This window comes from Hyperolius riggenbachi, chromosome 10 (assembly GCF_040937935.1).
Source record: "Hyperolius riggenbachi isolate aHypRig1 chromosome 10, aHypRig1.pri, whole genome shotgun sequence".
NCBI classification, from domain to species: domain Eukaryota; kingdom Metazoa; phylum Chordata; class Amphibia; order Anura; family Hyperoliidae; genus Hyperolius; species Hyperolius riggenbachi.
The window spans coordinates 249,235,484-249,254,288 of NC_090655.1; the positions used below are offsets into that span (position 1 = coordinate 249,235,484).

At 44.8% G+C, this 18,805-nt stretch overlaps 2 protein-coding genes across 3 annotated transcripts in view; both read left to right on the plus strand.

Annotated features, from left to right (window-relative positions):
- The window catches only part of LOC137537065 (uncharacterized), a 338,736-nt gene that overhangs the window by 259,701 nt on the left and 60,230 nt on the right, over positions 1 to 18,805 (plus strand). The window lies entirely within an intron of this gene.
- On the plus strand, positions 2,114 to 14,837 carry LOC137535217 (zinc finger protein 1 homolog). 2 transcript variants are annotated; one of them, XM_068257033.1, is made up of 7 exons: positions 2,114 to 2,162; positions 2,638 to 2,747; positions 4,749 to 4,886; positions 4,979 to 5,102; positions 5,223 to 5,308; positions 5,449 to 5,653; positions 12,656 to 14,837. In XM_068257033.1, the coding sequence occupies exons 2-7, from the start codon at positions 2,652 to 2,654 to the stop codon at positions 13,270 to 13,272; spliced, it is 1,266 nt and encodes a 421-aa protein (XP_068113134.1). In that variant the 5' UTR covers positions 2,114 to 2,162; positions 2,638 to 2,651; the 3' UTR covers positions 13,273 to 14,837. The 2 variants fall into 2 exon arrangements, with proteins under 2 accessions (XP_068113134.1, XP_068113135.1); XM_068257034.1 differs by lacking the exon at positions 2,114 to 2,162 and having other exon boundaries at positions 2,711 to 2,797.

The following is an 18,805-nucleotide window of genomic DNA, read 5'->3' on the forward strand; positions in this document are numbered from 1 at the left end:
CATCCACAACTCTACTCTGTAATTCCCTCCACTGGCTCCCTGTCCTCTCCAGGGTCACCTTCAAAATTCTAATCGTGGCTTACAAATCTGTACACAAAACCTGAACGACCTACATCTTTGAATTCATCCCCAGATATAGACCCGGCTGGCCCCTCCAATTCTCCAACGACCTGCGTCTGACTGCCCTGTGCATGCCCCACTACTATAGGAGTCTGCAGGACTTCCCAAGGGCTGCCCCCACTCTCTGGAGCTCCCTTCCACTACCAATCAGGCTTGTCCCATCCTTCAACACTTTCAAACAGGCCCTCAAAATGCCCCTCTTCAAAACAGTCTACCTAGGGTTGCCAGGTGTCCGTTTTTAGACCGGACAGTCCGGTTTTTGGCCGCTGTGTCCTGTCCAAAAAGGCATGTTAAACCGGACAATTAAGATGTCCGGTTTTATGCCTTTTGCCACTTGCCGCCAGTAACTCCGAAACATCCGTTCATCAGCCGTTTCGGAGGTCAGGTCACACCGTGACCGTCACAGAGATCATTCTGCCCGATTAGCAATAGGGATTCGGGAAGCACTACTGTGGATATGGCACCGCCCCTGTTTGTCATCACATCACAATACTGAGATCCGCCTCCAACATGGCGGCCTGTACGGCTCCAAAGTTGAGACATGGTGATGTACGACATGCCGCGCTAACTTGTGTGCGCATGCGCAGTGTCTGTAGTGAGGCTGTCTCCTGATGGTGGGAGCGGGGTTTTCCTGCAGTTTGTAATTCGGCAAAACTGTGCAGGACTCGTCACCAGCAGTATGGCGTTCAACTTCGGATCTGCTACAGGGGCCAGCACTAACCCAGGTAGGAAGATAGTGAGAGATGGGGACACAAAGCTCGGGGGGTGTTGTATAGAAGCAGCACGCTGTCACACATCATGCTTGTCAAACCTTATGTTACTGCTGTCTCTCAACACGATTACAGCAATTGAAATACAGTTTGATTATGAAGTCAGTGTAGCCCGTTTTGGGTAACAGGCCCGCCACCGCTGCGCGACCGCTGATTCGCTGCCTGGCTGTCAGTCAAAGGCACAGCCAGCCAGCTTACGCGGCGAAAGTTACGCCAGCTTAAGTACCGCCCCCGAGCCCGCGCTTCCCGACGTTGCTACGTGTAATGCTTGTGCATTTACTGGTGAAAAGCGGTCTCTTATTATGTGCATTTACTGGTGAAAAGTGGTCTCTTATGTGCATGTACTGGTGAGGACAGTTAGTGACATGGCTATGGACTCTGTAATGTGCTGCAGAAGATGTCAGTGCGATATAAATACTGTAAAAAACATTTTTTAAAAAGCCCATTGCTTAGCCCCACTCTACATAAAAGTGCGCTTCTGACTCCGCCCCTAACTCCACCCCCTGTCCGGTTTTCTCCATCAGCCGACCTGGCAACCCTAAGTCTACCCCCTGCATCAATGCCATAACTTTATCTGCTGAGCACCTACCATGCAACTTGTATCTAGTGTGTCCCTAGACTCCCTAACCCCTCCCTTTAGATTGTAAGCCTCTGGCAGAGTCCCCCCCCCTTCAATGTGTCCAACTTGATCATGCACCCTCTTCATTGGGTACCCTTCCTGCGGACTGACTTGGACTTGAACTAGGTGGTCTCTAAGACTTAAACTATGTTGCCTGATCTTGTACCTTGTTATTAGTCTCCTTATTTATCTATAACAACAATAAAAATAACATTTCTATAGAGCTTATCTCCCATGGGACTCAAAGTGCTTAGGCTCTCTCAGATTCAGTAATTGGTAATTATAGGATGAAGTATTCACACAACGAAATTTATATTTCTGCAAATGCCAAGCTCAAGCTGAAGAGGTGGGTTTTCAGTCAGGATTTAAACACATCCAGAGATGTCCTGATCTGCTGAGGTAAGGCGTTCCATAATTGTTCAGCACTGCGTAATATCTAGGTACTTTATAAATGCAATAAATAATAGTAATATCAGAAGTAGTACAAGGCAGTGTAATGATGGCTGCATTTCCTCTATATGCCACAAGATGGTAGCCTGAGTTTTTCCATGTGGAACGCACAGGAAGGAAGAATGGACCATAGAGGATTGAGGGTCAGAGGTGAAATGGGAGGAAATAGAAAGAAGACATTGTGGGGACTGGCAGGACTGGAGGTACGGTTGTAGGATACTACTACAGTAGATGTGTACAATTATTATATCAGTACATCTTGTTGGAACAAACTAACCACTGAACAGTTACCCATGTATGACAGAAGCAGCATGTCAGCATTAGTATTTATGGCCATGGAGACAGCATTGCTATAAGCCCCACTTGCCTTAGTTTTTTTTTTTTTTTTTAATGAACTGAAAGAATAGAGAAGATCCATTAATCATGTACTTAAGAAGACACCAGATATCCTACAGATGCTCACCTCTGTCTTTTTTATTGACTGCCTATACTAAATGCACTGTCTATTCCCATGTGGTTGTTTGTAGAAAGTTGTTATATTAATACATGAATCCAGATGTATAACATATGAAAAAATAATTAATTTCCTCTGATCTGAGCGTGCAGCACATGCAATATATCCCCACCCTAATATACCCCTCCTGCAGTCCATATAATTCTTACCTTATCACCCCTTAGCAGAGAAAAACCACATGACCACGTCACTGAGGATGGAGGAAGATCAGGGTCACGTGACTGAGAGGATATTAAACCTCACCCTGGAGATCATCTACCTGCTGACCGGTGAGGTGAGAAGACAAAAAATCTCTGTTAATGAAATAAACACCTGACTGCAGAGGTGAGGAAGATTCTGGGAGGTCACATGATATCACTCTTATCTCTATTAACCACTTGAGGACCCAGCCTTTACCCCCCCCCCCCCCCCCTTAAGGACCAGCACTGTTTTAGAAGATCTGTGCTGGGTGGGCTCTATAGCCCCCAGCACAGATCAAACAACAGGCAGAGCGACCAGATTGCCCCCCTTTTTTCCCCATTAGGGGGATGATGTGCTGGGGGGGGTCTGATCGCTCCTGCCTGTGTGTGGCTGGTGGGGGGCGGGCACCTCAAAGCCCCCTCCACCGCAGGATTCCCCCTCTCCTCCCTCCCTGCCCCGGAGATCGGAGGCTGCACAGGAACGGATCTGTCCTGTGCAGCCTCTAACAGGCTCCTGCCTGTCATGTGACAGCGATCCCCGGCCGCTGATTGGCCGGGGATCGCTGATCTGGTACAACGCTGCTACTGTTAGCAGCGTGTACAAATGTAAACAAAGCTGATTATTTCCGCTTGTGTTTACATTTAGCCTGCGAGCCACGATCGGCGGCCCGCAGGCTATTCACGGAGCCTCCCACCGTGAATTGACAGGAAGCAGCCGCTCGCGCGAGCGGCTGCTTCCTGATTAATTAGCCTGCAGCCGGCGACGCAGATCTGCGTCGCTGGTCCTGCAGCTAACACTTTGCCGACGCGCGTCGGCAAGTGGTTAATAAAACGCACACCTGGCTGGAGAGGTGAGGAGGATTCTGTGAGGTCACATGATGTCACTGTTACCTCTATTAGTAAAACTCACACCTGACTGGAGAGGTGAGGAGGATTCTGGGAGGTCACATGATGTCATTGTTACCTTACTGCTATTAGTAAAATACATGCCTGACTGATAAGGTCAGGTGTATTCTGGGAGAGGCCCATAATGTCACTGTTATCTCCTACAGCATAATACACACCTAAGTAGAAAGGTGAGGAGGATTCCGGGAGTGTGACATAACATTAATCTCATCATCTATTCTTCCATCCCCACGTCATCTTTTCTCACATCCACGCACACACATCAATGGACTGTGCTTACCTCCACTGTGGGCTGATAACATCTTGTCTACCCTACCACCCCACTATGAGCTTCCCTTGTTCATCTGTCTTGCCCATCCCCAGTTTCTGTTAACCTTCCATCACAAAGCCTAATATGTCCACTTCCAGTCAGTTCGCCTGTCCAACCCATCAACATAATATGCTTGTTCACACCTAGTTTCCCCACCCAGCATCACCCACATTCTTTGCCTACCCACCTTTCCTGCAATCCTTAATGTTTGCCTGCCCTACTCCTTCCTGTGGGCATGCATTTGCTAGTTGGTAATATACCATAGTCCTTGGTGGAGCAAGGAGGATTCTGGGAATGTCACATAATGGGCTTGATTCACTAAGACAAATAGCATGCCTTATCAGAGTTAACATGCCTTATCCGAGTTAATACCTTATCAGCATTAATGCGTCTTATCAGAGTTGGCATGCCTTATCCAAGTAGCGTAGTGAGCACTACGAATTTATGCCTGCTAATTGGCAATGACAAGAGCTCCACTCGTCCTGTCCTGAGCCCCTGCGGGTCCAATCACTTTAAAGGATATTATCCCCGCTTTTAGACTGCCTGTCAAGTTTCCTGTCAAGTGACAGGCAGCCTACTGGGCCAATCAAAGTGCAGGGATAATGTCCTTTAAAGCGATTGGACCTGCAGGGGCTCAGAGCAGGACGAGTGGAGCTCTTGTCATTGCCAATTAGCAGGCATAAGTTTGTAGCTCTACTCTGATAAGGTGTGTTAACTCTGATAAGGCATGTTAACTCTGATAAGGCGTGTTAACTCTGATAAGGCATGCTATTTGTCTTAGTGAATCAAGCCCAATATCACTTATCTTTGGTATCACACTTGACCAGAGATCAGATGAGAACATAGATAGTGATAACTGATAGTCTGTGTCATTGCACAGGAACATGAAGTGGTAAAGAAGAAATCTGGTGAGAGACTGACAGCATTGGTTGATCCTCACTCTCCGGGACCTGCAAGAAAAAAAGAGAAGAAAATGTTGGACATCATCAAGGACATTTCTGAGCTGCTGACTGGAGAGGTGAGCTCTTCTGGGAATTATTTGACATAAACAATGTCCCATAATTCCTGGGAGATGTTTCTGGATGATGACTCTATCATTGCTTGTGTCAGGTTCCTGTAAGGTGTCAGGATGTCGCCGTCTATTTCTCCATGGAGGAGTGGCAGTATATAGAAGGACACAAGAACCTCTACAAGGACATCATGATGGAGAATCAGCCGCCCCTCACATCACCGGGTAAGAGGAGACTTTCATCTCTTGTAAAGGAGAGAGCAGTACGGAGGGTCCACCTAAATCCCTCCATCATCTGGTAACCACGTAGAGACAATTTATTTAGTCAGTGTGTATTTCCTACAGACGGGTCCAGTAATAGAAACCTACCAGAGAGATGTACACGTCCTCTTTATTCCCGGGAAGATGACACCATACCCCACCATTATCAGGTAGGTGGTGTTGCAGGGTTATATCTGAAAATTGAGTCTAAAGTACTGTACATGATATAAAATGTTATCAGTATGTAGCTTATTATTTTACTGCTAATGTTTTCTGTAAGTAATTATTTTCTATAATTTTTCGGGTGTAGGTAGAAGAACCATTTATGAAAGTCAATGTTAAAGAAGAACAAAGCTATATTACATGTGATCAGGAGTCTACAGATGAGGGAGAAAATATGATAGCAATAAATAAGGAAGAATATGAGTCATATGTGAGGAGTGATCAGCAATCTACAGAGGGTTGCATGATGTGGACAATTAAAGAGGAGGGTCGTTCTCTAGATATCAGTACATGTAAGTATATACAGAAGTTGTCACATTATTAATGTACTCCCATAAGTACTGATGGTGGAGACTCAGCAGATAAGATGAGGACCCTGTTGAAAATTGTAGGCCAGTAATGTGCCTTCATAAGCTGCTTTCTTTAATACTGTATTCCTGTCTCTTCATGTTCCCAACAAATAAGGAGGATATACTGTACACCACCTGAAAGACCCTTCTCTATTCCTCAGTATAACATCACAGCTCCAACAAATGAGGAGGAGATACTGTGCACCATATGAAAGGTCCATCTCCATCCCTCAGTATAACATCATAGTACCAACAAATGAGGAGGAAATACTGTACACCATATGAAAGGCCCATCTCCATTCCTCAGTATAACATTATAGTACCAACAAATGAGGAGGATATACTGTACACCATATGAAAGGCCCATCTCCATTCCTCAGTATAACATCATAGTACCAACAAATAGGGAGGAGATACTGTACACCATATGAAAGGTCCATCTCCATTCCTCAGTATAACATCATAGTACCAACAAATGAGGGGGAGATGCTGTACACCATATGAAAGGCCCATCTCCATCCCTCAGTATAACATCATAGTACCAACAAATGAGGGGGAGATACTGTACACCATATGAAAGGTCCATCTCCATCCCTCAGTATAACATCATAGTACCAACAAATGAGGAGGAGATACTGTACACCATATGAAAGGTCCATCTCCATTCCTCAGTATAACATCATAGTACCAACAAATGAGGGGGAGATACTGTACACCATATGAAAGGTCCATCTCCATTCCTCAGTATAACATCATAGTACCAACAAATGAGGGGGAGATACTGTACACCATATGAAAGGTCCATCTCCATTCCTCAGTATAACATCACAGCTCCAACAAATGAGGAGGAGATACTGTACACTATATGAAAGGCCCATCTCCATTCCTCAGTATAACATCATAGCACCAACAAATAAGGAGGAGATACTGTACACCATATGAAAGGTCCATCTCCATCCCTCAGTATAACATCATAGTACCAACAAATGAGGAGGAGATACTGTACACCATATGAAAGGTCCATCTCCATTCCTCAGTATAACATCATAGTACCAACAAATGAGGAGGAGATACTGTACACCATATGAAAGGCCCATCTCCATTCCTCAGTATAACATCATAGTGCCAACAAATGAGGGGGAGATACTGTATACCATATAAAAGGCCGATCTCCATTCCTCAGTATAACATCATAGCACCAACAAATGAGGAGGAGATACTGTACACCATATGAAAGGCCCATCTCCATTCCTCAGTATAACATCATAGCACCAACAAATAAGGAGGAGATACTGTACACCATATGAAAGGTCCATCTCCATCCCTCAGTATAACATCATAGCACCAACAAATGAGGAGGAGATACTGTACACCACATGAAAGGCCCATCTCCATTCCTCAGTATAACATCATAGTACCAACAAATGAGGGGGAGATTCTGTACACCATATGAAAGGCCCATCTCCATTCCTCAGTATAACATCACAGCTCCAACAAATGAGGAGGAGATACTGTACACCATATGAAAGGCCCATCTCCATTCCTCAGTATAACATCATAGCACCAACAAATGAGGGGGAGATACTGTACACCATATGAAAGGCGCATCTCCATTCCTCAGTATAACATCATAGCACCAACAAATGAGGAGGAGACACTGTACACCATATGAAAGGCTCATCTCCATTCCTCAGTATAACATCATAGTACCAACAAATGAGGAGGAGATACTGTACACCATATGAAAGGCCCATCTCCATTCCTCAGTATAACATCATAATACCAACAAATGGGGAGGAGATACTGTACACCATATGAAAGGCCCATCTCCATTCCTCAGTATAACATCATAGTACCAACAAATGAGGAGGAGATACTGTACACCATATGATTGGCCCATCTCCACTCCTCAGTATAACATCATAGCACCAACAAATGAGGAGGAGATACTGTACACCATATGAAAGGCCCATCCCCATTCCTCAGTATAACATAATCGTACCAACAAATGAGGAGGAGATACTGTACACCATATGAAAGGCCCATCTCCATTCCTCAGTATAACATCATAGCACCAACAAATGAGGAGGAGATACTGTACACCATATGAAAGGCCCATCTTCATTCCTCAGTATAACATCATAGCACCAACAAATGAGGAGGAGATACTGTACACCATATGAAAGGCCCATCTCCATTCCTCAGTATGACATCATAGTACCAACAAATGAGGAGGAGATACTGTACACCATATGAAAGGCCCATCTCCATTCCTCAGTATAACATCATAATACCAACAAATGGGGAGGAGATACTGTACACCATATGAAAGGCCCATCTCCATTCCTCAGTATAACATCATAGTACCAACAAATGAGGAGGAGATACTGTACACCATATGATTGGCCCATCTCCACTCCTCAGTATAACATCATAGCACCAACAAATGAGGAGGAGATACTGTACACCATATGAAAGGCCCATCCCCATTCCTCAGTATAACATAATCGTACCAACAAATGAGGAGGAGATACTGTACACCATATGAAAGGCCCATCTCCATTCCTCAGTATAACTTCATAGCACCAACAAATGAGGAGGAGATACTGTACACCATATGAAAGGCCCATCTCCATTCCTCAGTATAACATAATCGTACCAACAAATGAGGAATTAGATACTGTACACCATATGAAAGGCCCATCTCCATTCCTCAGTATAACATCATAGCACCAACAAATGAGGAGGAGATACTGTACCCCATATGAAAGGCCCATCTCCATTCCTCAGTATAACATTACAGTACTAACAAATGGGGAGGAGATACTGTACACCATATGAAAGGCCCATCCCCATTCCTCAGTATAACATTATAGCACCAACAAATGAGGAGGAGATACTGTACACCATATGAAAGGCCCATCTCCATTCCTCAGTATAACATCATAGCACCAACAAATGAGGAGGAGATACTGTACACCATATGAAAGGCCCATCTTCATTCCTCAGTATAACATCATAGCACCAACAAATGAGGAGGAGATACTGTACACCATATGAAAGGCTCATCCCCATTCCTCAGTATAACATCATAGCACCAACAAATGAGGAGGAGATACTGTACACCATATGAAAGGCCCATCTCCATTCCTCAGTATATCATCATAGCACCAACAAATGAGGAGGAGATTCTGTACACCATATGAAAGGCCCATCTCCATTCCTCAGTATATCATCATAGCACCAACAAATGAGGAGGAGATACTGTACACCATATGAAAGGCCCATCTCCATTCCTCAGTATAACATCATAGTACCAACAAATGAGGAGGAGATACTGTACACCATATGAAAGGCACATCTCCATTCCTCAGTATAACATCATAGTACCAACAAATGAGGAGGAGATACTGTACACCATATGAAAGGCCCATCTCCATTCCTCAGTATAACATCATAGTGCCAACAAATGAGGAGGAGATACTGTACACCATATGAAAGGCTCATCCCCATTCCTCAGTATAACATCATAGCACCAACAAATGGGGAGGAGATACTGTACACCATATGAAAGGTCCATCTCCATTCCTCAGTGTAACATCATAGCTCCAACAAATGAGGAGGAGATACTGTACACCATATGAAAGGCCCATCTCCATTCCTCAGTATATCATCATAGCACCAACAAATGAGGAGGAGATACTGTACACCATATGAAAGGCCCATCTCCATTCCTCAGTATAACATCATAGTACCAACAAATGAGGAGGAGATACTGTACACCATATGAAAGGCTCATCTCCATTCCTCAGTATAACATCATAGTACCAGCAAATGAGGAGGATATACTGTGTGCCATATGAAAGGCCCATCTCCATTCCTCAGTATAACATCATAGCACTAACAAATGAGGAGGAGATACTGTACACCATATGAAAGGCCCATCCCCATTCCTCAGTATAACATCATAGCACCAACAAATGAGGAGGAGATACTGTACACCATATGAAAGGCCCATCTCCATTACTCAGTATAACATCATAGTACCAACAAATGAGGAGGATATACTGTACACCATATAAAAGGTCCATCTCCATTCCTCAGTATAACATCATAGTACCAACAAATGAGGAGGAGATACTGTACACCATATAAAAGGTCCATCTCCATTCCTCAGTATAACATCATAGCACCAACAAATGAGGAGGAGATACTGTACACCATATAAAAGGTCCATCTCCATTCCTCAGTATAACATCATAGTACCAACAAATGAGGAGGAGATACTGTACACCATATGAAAGGCCCATCTCCATTCCTCAGTATAACATCATAGCACCAACAAATGAGGAGGAGATACTGTACACCATATGAAAGGCCCATCTTCATTCCTCAGTATAACATCATAGCACCAACAAATGAGGAGGAGATACTGTACACCATATGAAAGGCCCATCTCCATTCCTCAGTATAACTTCATAGCACCAACAAATGAGGAGGAGATACTGTACCCCATATGAAAGGCCCATCTTCATTCCTCAGTATAACATCATAGCACCAACAAATGAGGAGGAGATACTGTACACCATATGAAAGGCCCATCTCCATTCCTCAGTATGACATCATAGTACCAGCAAATGAGGAGGATATACTGTGCACCATATGACAGGTCCATCTCCATTCCTCAGTATAGCATCATGTTTCCAACAAATGAAATGGAGATGAACATGAAAGATCCAACTCCATTGTATGTGCAAGGTGACCTGATTGTTCATCTGGTTGTACTGTGTATCAGTGGTACTCATTACGAGTAACCCGTGATCAGAAGCTGTTCTTTTGTGATCACGAGTTCGTGAGCAGCACTAGTGATCGGCTCTCAATCACAAATGCACTCTTGATCGCACTCATTACCGACTCGTGATCACAAGTTACTCGGGATCACGAGTCGGTATTCACGATGAAAAACCCGCTGACTTTAACGGTTCATAGCAAAGCCCCCTTACATGCTAGAAACACCAAGGGCCTGATTCACAAAGCGGTGCAAACTTTTTCGCGGACTTTTGCGTGCGAAATTTGCCGCGATTCGCGGGATCGCGGACTTTTGCGCGTGCAATTTGCAGCGATTTGCGCGAATCACGGCAAATTGCGCGCGCAAAAGTCCGCGATCGCGCGAATCGCGGCAAATTGCGCGCGCAAAAGTCCGCAAAAAAGTTTGCACCGCTTTGTAAATCAGGCCCCAAATTTGCAGGCTATGTTAAGAAGAACAGTGGGAACAAAGGGAATTTTTTTTTCTACAAAAAGACTTTATAGTTTTTGAGAAAATAAATACATTTACATATATCAAAAGAAAGAGCAATGAATTTCCTGACGTTAAGAATTGATTGAAGATCTCCGACGACCCGCACAACTGACGCCACACACCGCCGGACCCCGCGCACCTCTAGCTATACTTAGTATAGCTCTAGAGCCAAAAGCATCTTTGAATTTGGCTCCAAGGCTCTCCATTGGTCTACTAGCACACCAATGGAGATCCTTCTGATCCTTCACCAATGGTGATCCCCAATGGGAAGTCTTGGAGCCAAATTTAAAGATGCTTTTGGCTCTAGAGTTATACTAAGTATAGCTAGAGGTGCACGAGGACCGGCGGTGTGTGGCGGCGGTTGCGTGGGTCACCGGAGATCTTCAATCAATGTCACAAGATAGAGGATTTTGGGACCTTTTCCAAGGATATTGGTGTGGGAACATTTTCTTAAAGGTACAGGTAAGTATTTATGTTAATTGAGAACAGTAAAGGACTTTTTTATAGTTGTGTTTTTATTTCATTTAACCCTTTATGGAAATGGGTAAGGGGTACTTTGTACTTTTCTCCTGGGGGGGGGGGGGGTGGGGGGGGGGGCATCTGGGGTCCCCTTCTTAAAGGGGACTCCCAGATGCCACCACAAACCCCCCCAGGGAGTTGTCGCCCCCACCTCCTTCTGCGACACCGAAGGCGGAGAAGAGCCCCTTGTCCATGGATTGGATAAGGTCTCCAGGGGAGGGGAAGCTTGGCTGCCCCTCTCCCCCGGATCCCCCCATACCATGGACCATGCGGGCTGTTATAGCTCAGAGTGCGAAGCTCCAGTCAGCCGGGGCTCCGCATTTTGGCTACCCCAGCCTGCATGGGGGACAAGGGGTTACAGAGGCTCGGGAGGGGGGACCCCACGTCATATTTTTAAAAAATTTCCACCCTCTGAATATTAAAAAAAAAAAAAAAAGTTTTTAAAAATAGGAAAAGATGCCAGGGATCTTTATAAAGCCATGTTGCGGCTGTATACCACTCCCTGGCCAAACCGTTGCGGCTCTGGAGGGGTTCCAGGGGGTCCTGCGTACGGACCCCCTGAAAACCCCATCAGGAAATTCATAGCTCTTTCTATTGACATATGTAAATTTACACTACCGTTAGGTTTGCTACATTATCTGTCATTTACTCCATTGAAATGTATACTTTTTTCCTTTGAAACTTTAAAATCGATTTTCTCAAAAACTATAAGGTCTTTTTGAAAAAAATGCCCCCCTTGTTTCCACTGTTCTTCTTAACGTATTCTGCAAATTTGGTGTTTCTAACATGTAAGGGGGCTTTGCTATTAACCATTAAAGTCGGCGGGTTTTTAATCATGAATACCGACTCGTGATTAGTGATTACATGCGGTTATTCGACTCGAAACCACATTTGAGTCGGATATCCCTTTCTACTCGTGATCGTGATTACGAGTCAATTTGGAAGTGGGCGGAATCTTGCTCATGTACCTCGTACTCATGATCAAGGCTATCCGAGCAACAATACTGTGTATTTTATTCATTATCTATTCTTACACTTGTGCCCGAGCTCCAAGAAACCATTTATCATGTACCAACATGAAAATTTGACTTCAATCATTTATTTTTTTAATCATTTCTCACCTCTAGTAGATGGACCTGTTGTACGGGAAACCTCAGAACAATATCTTCTTTCGAGTACAAATCATCGTGCAGAAAATTGCAGCCATACAAAATATACTCCTGGCAAGAGGGTATCGTACAGCTATACAAAGGATAAGAAGTGCTTCATGCAGGAGAGAGAGGTCATCTTCATCCACAAGCCACACATGATTGAAACTCCCTTCATCTGCACTGAGTGTGGAAAAGCGTTCCAATACAAGTCCAAACTCATTCGACACCAGAGGTCCCACACGGGCGAGCAGCCCTTTTCATGCCCAGAGTGTGGCAAACGCTTTGGCCAGAAGTTCTGCCTTGTCCGACATCTGAAGCTTCACACGGTCCAGAGGACCTTATCATGTGTACAGTGTGGAAAATCACTAAGGACCAAGTATGAACTTCATGTACATCGGAGAGTTCACACCGGTGAGAAGACCTTTTCCTGCTCAGACTGTGAGAAGTCTTTCACACACAAGTCCCAGCTGATCATACACCAGCGAATGCACACTGGCGAAAAGCCATTTACGTGCCCCGAGTGCGGCAAATGTTTTTCCCAGAAGAGAAATCTTGACGACCACCTTAAGATCCACACTGGTGAGAAGCCATAATCCTGTACGGAGTGCCTCAAATGCTTCACTCGAAAGGGAGAGCTTCTGGCACATCGGAGAAGCCATGCAGGGGTGCATCCTTTTCCTTGTTCAGAGTGTGGGAGGAGCTTTGCCCAAATAACCAGTCTCGTGTTGCATATGAAACGTCACACAGGTGAACACCCGATTTCGTGCTCAGAGTGTGGGAAGAGTTTTATGAAGGCAGAAAGCCTTCTTGAGCACCAGAAGATTCACACAGGAGAGCTTCCTTTCTCATGTTCAGACTGCGGGAAATGTTTTTTGCAAAAATTTGACCTAATGAAACATTTGAAGATTCATGCCATCTGATGCCCATCACACATACATGGTGACATTTTATAGGTTCATTTGTTTATGTAAATGGAATAACTGTACTCAAGTGACGAGGTATTTACAAAAGATCATAGCCACCAATGCTGAGAGGACTGTGGGTGGAGTCATCCAGCTAACTTCATTGAAATCTTGTGTGGAATTCACTGGTGAGGATTCTCAAGCCACCATTCCTGGCCATGTTCCTGATTGGTATTGGGTGTCCCCACCATCCCTAAACCCCCCACCTTTTTTGTGATTATGTATTGCTTTCCAGGTTCCTTTTTTTTAGAAAAAATTTATTTTGCTTTCTGTTCATGGACCTGGCTTTGCTATGGAAGTTGGTACAGGAAATGCGCAACATTAATAATAAAGAACTAACTCCTTCCCACTCTACAAAAACGCTCTTTTTCTTTGTGTCTCTGCTAGACATGGAGAGAATTTCTTGCTTCCTTTCTGGACAGGAAGTGATGGGAACTTGGGCCAGCAATAGAGGCTTTAACCACCCTTACCCACAGAATCAGAGACAGTTCTAGACTTTCTGCTGCCTGAAGCAAAATTTGGAGGATGCGGCAGTGATGGGGTTTTACCATAGCATACCCTGTGATGTCATAGGGAAGGGTGGCAGGTGCCATCGGTTGAATGAGGGCGAGGATGCGTGGATGAAGAGGGTAGTGTATGTGCCAGGAAGGAGGGGCGGGAGAGTGGAGAGGAGGCAGGTGTCACGATTTTGCGAACGCCATTGCGAACAAAATATGATCTGGAGTACCCCTTTAACCTCCTTAGCCTGCTTTTAGAAAATCAGTGCTCCTTCATCCCATAGCCCTGCTTTGGGGAATGTTAGTGTTTGTTTATGCTCGTGTTTATCGCCATGCAATACCTCTCCTTCCCAACCAGGAAGAGCTTAGCTATGGGTGACATAAAACAACAAACTCACCTCACAAGTCATGGTCCCCTAGGGAAAGCCCCAATAAACTCTAAAACAGAGAGGCAAATTATGTAGCTCACAGATTCACTTCAGAAAACTTCAGATAAGAAGCAGGATACAGGGGCGCATCATAAAAGTCATTAAGCACCCCATTCCTGCTCTAGCCTGATGAGAGTTAGAGAAAATTACTTTTAATTCACCTTGATATGAAAGAATAAGTCATTCAGACATTTTACTAAATGAATCAGTTTTCTGTCGATGGTAGCCATTTCAAAATTAGCAGACAATTACTAAAGCCAGTGGATACCGTTTTAAAAATCAAAAAGTCAGATACTCACCTAAGGAGAGGGAAGGCTCGGTCCTAATGAGCCTTCCCTCTCCTCTCCCGGTGCCCTCGGTGCTGCGCTGGCTCCCCCGTTTGCGTCCGCCGCCGCAGGGACTTCGGAGGTCTTCGGAAGCACTCGGGCTTCCGAAGACGGGCCGCTCCATACTACGCACACGCGAGTGCGTCATAGAGGGCGCTTGCGCATGCATAGTCTGGAGCGGCCCGTCTTCGGGAGCCCGAGTGCTCCCGAAAGCTTCCAAAACATCCCTTCGGCTGCGGAAGTGGCAGTATTTGACCGAACTGGTCGAATACTGCCACGGGGGATCCTGTGCGGGACCGGGCACCGGGAGAGGAGCGGGAAGGCTCATTAGGACCGAGCCTTCCCTCTCCTTAGGTGAGTATCTGACTTTTTTATTTTAAAAACGGTAAGCATTCACTTTAAAAATTATTTGTGTGTGGTGGGACCACTCAGCATGGCCCTACCACCTTCTGAAAGCAAGCAACAGTGTGTTCCACCTTGGAATACCCCAAGACACCCATGTTTGGTATCTGTGTGACACAGAGAACGCCAGAAGCGTGCTCGTGTCACTCGCTGCGGGTTATGGTTGTCTGGCGCCAAATTATAACCATTCCAGTTATTGCATGTTCTTTCTGCTTGTCATGACAAAGGGCGGGAGAAGGCATACCACACCATCTCTTTTTACAACTCCGCCCTCTGGCAGAGGAAGAGTTAAAACCACACTGCTGGACACAGGAGGGAGTTTTTTGTCCATCCATCCATCTACCATCATATTCATTCAAGGACTTCACTCCATTCCACAGAACTTTCCATAACTGGACTTCATATCTTCTGTTGGACTTATTACCGCAAAAGGACATACGGTAACTTGATAAACTGCTCCGACTATCAATAGCTATTTTCCCATTTAATCTTTATTATTTCTGTATCAATTTGTTTCATTTGCTATATTTTTGTTCTGCATTATTTCTTTAAATAAACGATTAAAAATCGTTCCTCTAAATGCTGTTCTGAAAATCTCCGTAAAAGCATTCATATCTCCGAGATGTTACCATAACTGTTTTGATATTAATATCGTTAGTTTTGAGATCTATAAAAAGGTTGTCAAATTAACCCTTTTTCCTACAGGATTTAGCTAGAGTTAGACTTAGTGCATTCACACGCTTTATTGCAGATTGGTGGCAGCTACCTGGCCTCTATATGAGAGCCCAGATTCTATCGATTGTATATACAATTGAAATTGGACTGTGTGTGGACTCACCAACCAATCCAAAAGGTGACTTTGCCTGCAGTGCTGACTGCCTTCAGGATTCCCTCAGGGTCTGAGGCTTTATGGTAAACTGCAGCAAAGGGAACAGGAATTGGAGGGTGACTGCGCATACGTCACAGCAGGCGCCAGGACCAGGTGACCCAAACTGTTTGTCCAATCACCACTCCCTAGATTTTTCCACCTGAGTCAAATGATTCAGGTGGTTTCGTGGTAGGTTCGCCCCTACACACAATCCAAGACTTAATTAAACATTTTTCCTAGAATTGAGCTTTAAACTGAACTTGGGTTCAAATCCTGAGGCTAAAGTCTGGTACACAATTTTGATTGAACAATGACTGACCAATTTTACCACTTCCATGTAATGGTGTCAAATGCGAGTACAAAGTGGATCAAAATTAAACACTGGGACTACGTTGTGGGCCAACCTCAATGTCTACTGGCCACTTTCCTTCCTTATAAAGTTCCCTGGTGTCTAATGGCCCCCTCCCTCCCCTATACGGTTCCTTAGTGTGTGCTTTCATCTCTCACTCCCCATTGGCTTCCCTGGTGATCTAGGGCTTTAACCCCAGTATATCTTCCCTGGTGGTCTACAGTAGGCCAAACATCATCCAAAATGGGGAAACCACTTGAGGGACAACTTAGATGAGTTAAAGTGGATCCGAGATGAACTTTTACTAATTGCATAATTGTGTTCCTTTCCTATTGTTTATAGGGAATTCCTCAAGCCAAATACATTTTTGTTTTAGTTTTAATACTCTAATTCCCTATAAACTAAAGAAGCCACGCCCACAGGTTTTTCAGAGAGCCAAGGCACTTTCAGACAGTAGCAAGGGCTCATGGAAGCTCAGTCTGGGCAGGAGGAGGGGGAGGTATTACTAGCCAGATATTTCAGAGGCACAAGGGAGGAGGGAGGGAGGATTAGGTTTCCTTGCTCAAGATACAGATAAGCCTGCCTCTGTGTAATGTTTACAAACAACATGGCTGCTGTCACTGTATCACAGGAAGAAATAATCATATTCTATTAAAGCTGTTTGCAGCTAGATTTGCTGTGTAAACTATCTAAACTTTAGATAAGATATATAGACAAGTTACTTGTTATAGTTAGTTTTTCATCTCGGATCCGCTTTAACGGGTCAGATTTGGCCCATGTGCCAGAGTTTGACATGTATGATGAAGAGTTTACCTACACAATCAGTTCATAGTATTAAAAAATCTCTTCTTTAACCTCTCATGCCCACATGATACGCTTACACACTGGCTGGCAGATATTGTTACAGTCCCGAAAATGCCATTTTTGATCAGTGATATGTGACATCAATTAAGTCTGTCACTCACCTGCAATCATTACATTCCCTGAAAGGAAGAAAGCTAACCTTCCTTTTTTATTTATAACCTTTTATTTATTATATCACATTGGGTGCCTCATATACTCTCCTGTCGTTCCAGATCCCCTCACTAGGGGGCTAGATGCCCCTCCCCTTCCTATCTGCCCATGAGAGAGCAAACTACCTGCACTATCTCCTCCAACTAGGGGGGGTTGGTATGTAGCTTACAACCCCGATGCCTAACTGGTGGTGGTTGTCCAACACTTAAGGCACAATGTGAAAAGCTGAGAACAGATACAGGCACCGGACCAGCTTTAAAAACAAAACACCTCTTTAAGTTCCCCAACAACATGGACATACAGCGAAGTGTGGATGGCCTGACAGCCGTTTCATGGGTGCCATCTGCTTCTTCAGAAGCCCCAGATATTGTCACAATATTGTGAGCATGTAAAGCTATAAAAGTCCTCCTATCAAGAGTAATATGCCAGGCTCAGGTTCTGTGGGTGCCTTTTTACCTTTGCATAGATAGTACATTTTCAACTACTCAAAAGTTAAAGTGGAACTCAACTCACAATTTCATCTTTGCTCTAAAAGATTAGCCACAGCATGATAACTTATATGAGCAAAAAAAAAAGTCTTCTGTACAAATTAAGGAAATCCTAAAAGACAAACTGGTTTCACTTTGCAGGGAGCACTGAAGGGGTTAAGCCTCAGTGTTTACTGTATGGAGGGAGCTGACTTGTCAGAGCTCCTGCAGTCCAGTCTATTTACAGCTGCTGATAAGAGATAATTAACCTTTTGGGGTCCAGCAGGTGGTGCTGCCGCCCTGACTGGACGTTGATTCAACGTCCGCGCTAACGAACCATCCTGACGCGATCGTGCGCACCGGAGAGGGGAGATTAATCTGTCATATGACAGCTGACATCTCCCCTCGCATCGCGTATGGCTGCTGATTACGTGATCACTATGATCGCCGGCGGATCATAGTGATCACTTACAGAGCTGCGGCGGTAGGGGGGAAAGAAGAGGATCTACTCACCTTCCTGCCGTTTCCCCAACGATCGGCGCTCCCCTCTGCTCTGGCCGGTATCCCTGCTGTATTGATGCTAAGTTCCGGGTCCCGGCTTGATGACATCGGACCCCTCAGGGAGCCACATTCAGTTTGCGGGCCTTAGTGGCCCATCCACATGGAAGCCAGAAAGCAGTAGTAACTGGTTTCCAGTCAAATTCTACATCAGGTGACACTGCTGCCCAATTGGACTGCAGGTTTTCACCTGGGTATGCTTCACCGTCTGGCCCACAAAGACTTCTACATCATTTTATGCATACTCCGGCTGCC

Coding starts and splice junctions, on each gene's coding strand:
- LOC137535217 (XM_068257033.1), top strand. CDS start 2,652: ATGACCACGTCACTGAGGATGGAGGAAGATCAGGGTCACGTGACTGAG. Junction 2,748..4,748: donor TCTACCTGCTGACCGGTGAG/GTGAGAAGACAA, acceptor GTCATTGCACAG/GAACATGAAGTGGTAAAGAA. Junction 5,103..5,222: donor GCCGCCCCTCACATCACCGG/GTAAGAGGAGAC, acceptor TATTTCCTACAG/ACGGGTCCAGTAATAGAAAC.